General features: G+C 52.9%; 1 protein-coding gene across 1 annotated transcript in view; it reads right to left on the bottom strand.

Moving 5' to 3' along the window:
• Window positions 1–363: 363 nt before the first annotated feature.
• Window positions 364–1133, bottom strand: part of ACRC (acidic repeat containing) — a 16097-nt gene continuing 15327 nt past the window's right edge. The window contains exon 13 of the mRNA XM_018574425.1: window positions 364–610. Coding sequence (XP_018429927.1) covers window positions 364–610 — 247 coding nt within the window. The remainder of the gene's footprint in view (window positions 611–1133) is intronic.

Genomic DNA, 1133 nt, shown 5'->3' with positions numbered 1-1133 from the left:
AAGAGGAGTATGAGGTCTCAGCATAGGCGGTGCCCAAGAGGAGTATGAGGTCTCAGCATAGGCGGTGCCAAAGAGGAGTATGAGGTCTCAGCATAGGCGGTGCCAAAGAGGAGTATGAGGTCTCAGCATGGGCGGTGCCAAAGAGGAGTATGAGGTCTCAGCATAGGCGGTGCCCAAGAGGAGTATGAGGTCTCAGCATGGGCGGTGCCCAGCAGGGGTTTGAGTTGGATGGGGGGAGGGGATCAGAGCAGTTTAAAAGGTACGGCTGTCCTTTATTTCTTTTCATTGATAAATAGCTGGACTCGGATCGGTCTGAAGATCGGCTTTTTGCTGCTACATACGAAATTACTTTTTCCTGCCGAATTAATCAGAAATCTTCGTCTTTGTAGAGAAATTGGTGCTGAGTTTGCGCATGACTTCGGCGTGACTCATTCCGATCATCTCCTTCTTGGCCGATCCATAATTCTCCTTGACAAACTTGGCGAACGGCGTGAGCTGGGTGGTGGCCGGAGAGCCGTCCTTCCGCGTCGCCGCCTGCAGGACCAGTTTACCTTTACATAGGGCGCAGACGAATCTTTCCGTGTCCAGAGACTTGGAGTGACGGCCGATCCTAGGGAGAGGCAAGCAGAAAGTGGATGAGCGGTACGAGGTGGCCGCCTTAAAGGGGAAGAGAGGAGAGCGAATCACACTCATCCCCATAGTTAGAGCCGACGTGTGACAATGAAACTGTCACAGGTCGGCTCTATTGATCGGAAGTGAGCGAACACATACCGCCGATCCGATCACTTCCCGATCATCTCCCTGCAAAGAGTAGTGACTGGCAGTCACGGGTCCCTGCCGCCCTCCCCAGCACTGAGTGGAGGAACAGACAGGGGGAGGGGTTTGGCATAGCTGGCTCTGCAATGAGCCCTAACCCTAAGGATGGATCCATCCTGGCTGCCGTGCTCAGCATATAGCAGACAATAGCCCGCTATAGACTGAGTTTAGGGTCACAGGAGGACATTAGTCCTCCCGTGACCCTAAAGAGAACTATGGGGGGGGGGGGTTACCCCATAGTTCTCTTCTAAATGACATTTTTGGGGGCTTCATAACTGCAGGAGGAAGTGCAGCTTGAATTCCATTATAAACCAACA

This window comes from Nanorana parkeri, unplaced genomic scaffold (genome assembly GCF_000935625.1).
Source record: "Nanorana parkeri isolate BGI_ZX_2015 unplaced genomic scaffold, ASM93562v1 scaffold2963, whole genome shotgun sequence".
Classification (NCBI taxonomy): Eukaryota; Metazoa; Chordata; class Amphibia; order Anura; family Dicroglossidae; genus Nanorana; species Nanorana parkeri.
Note: the sequence above shows the minus strand (reverse complement) of the source record. Positions and strands in the feature narration are given on the sequence as shown.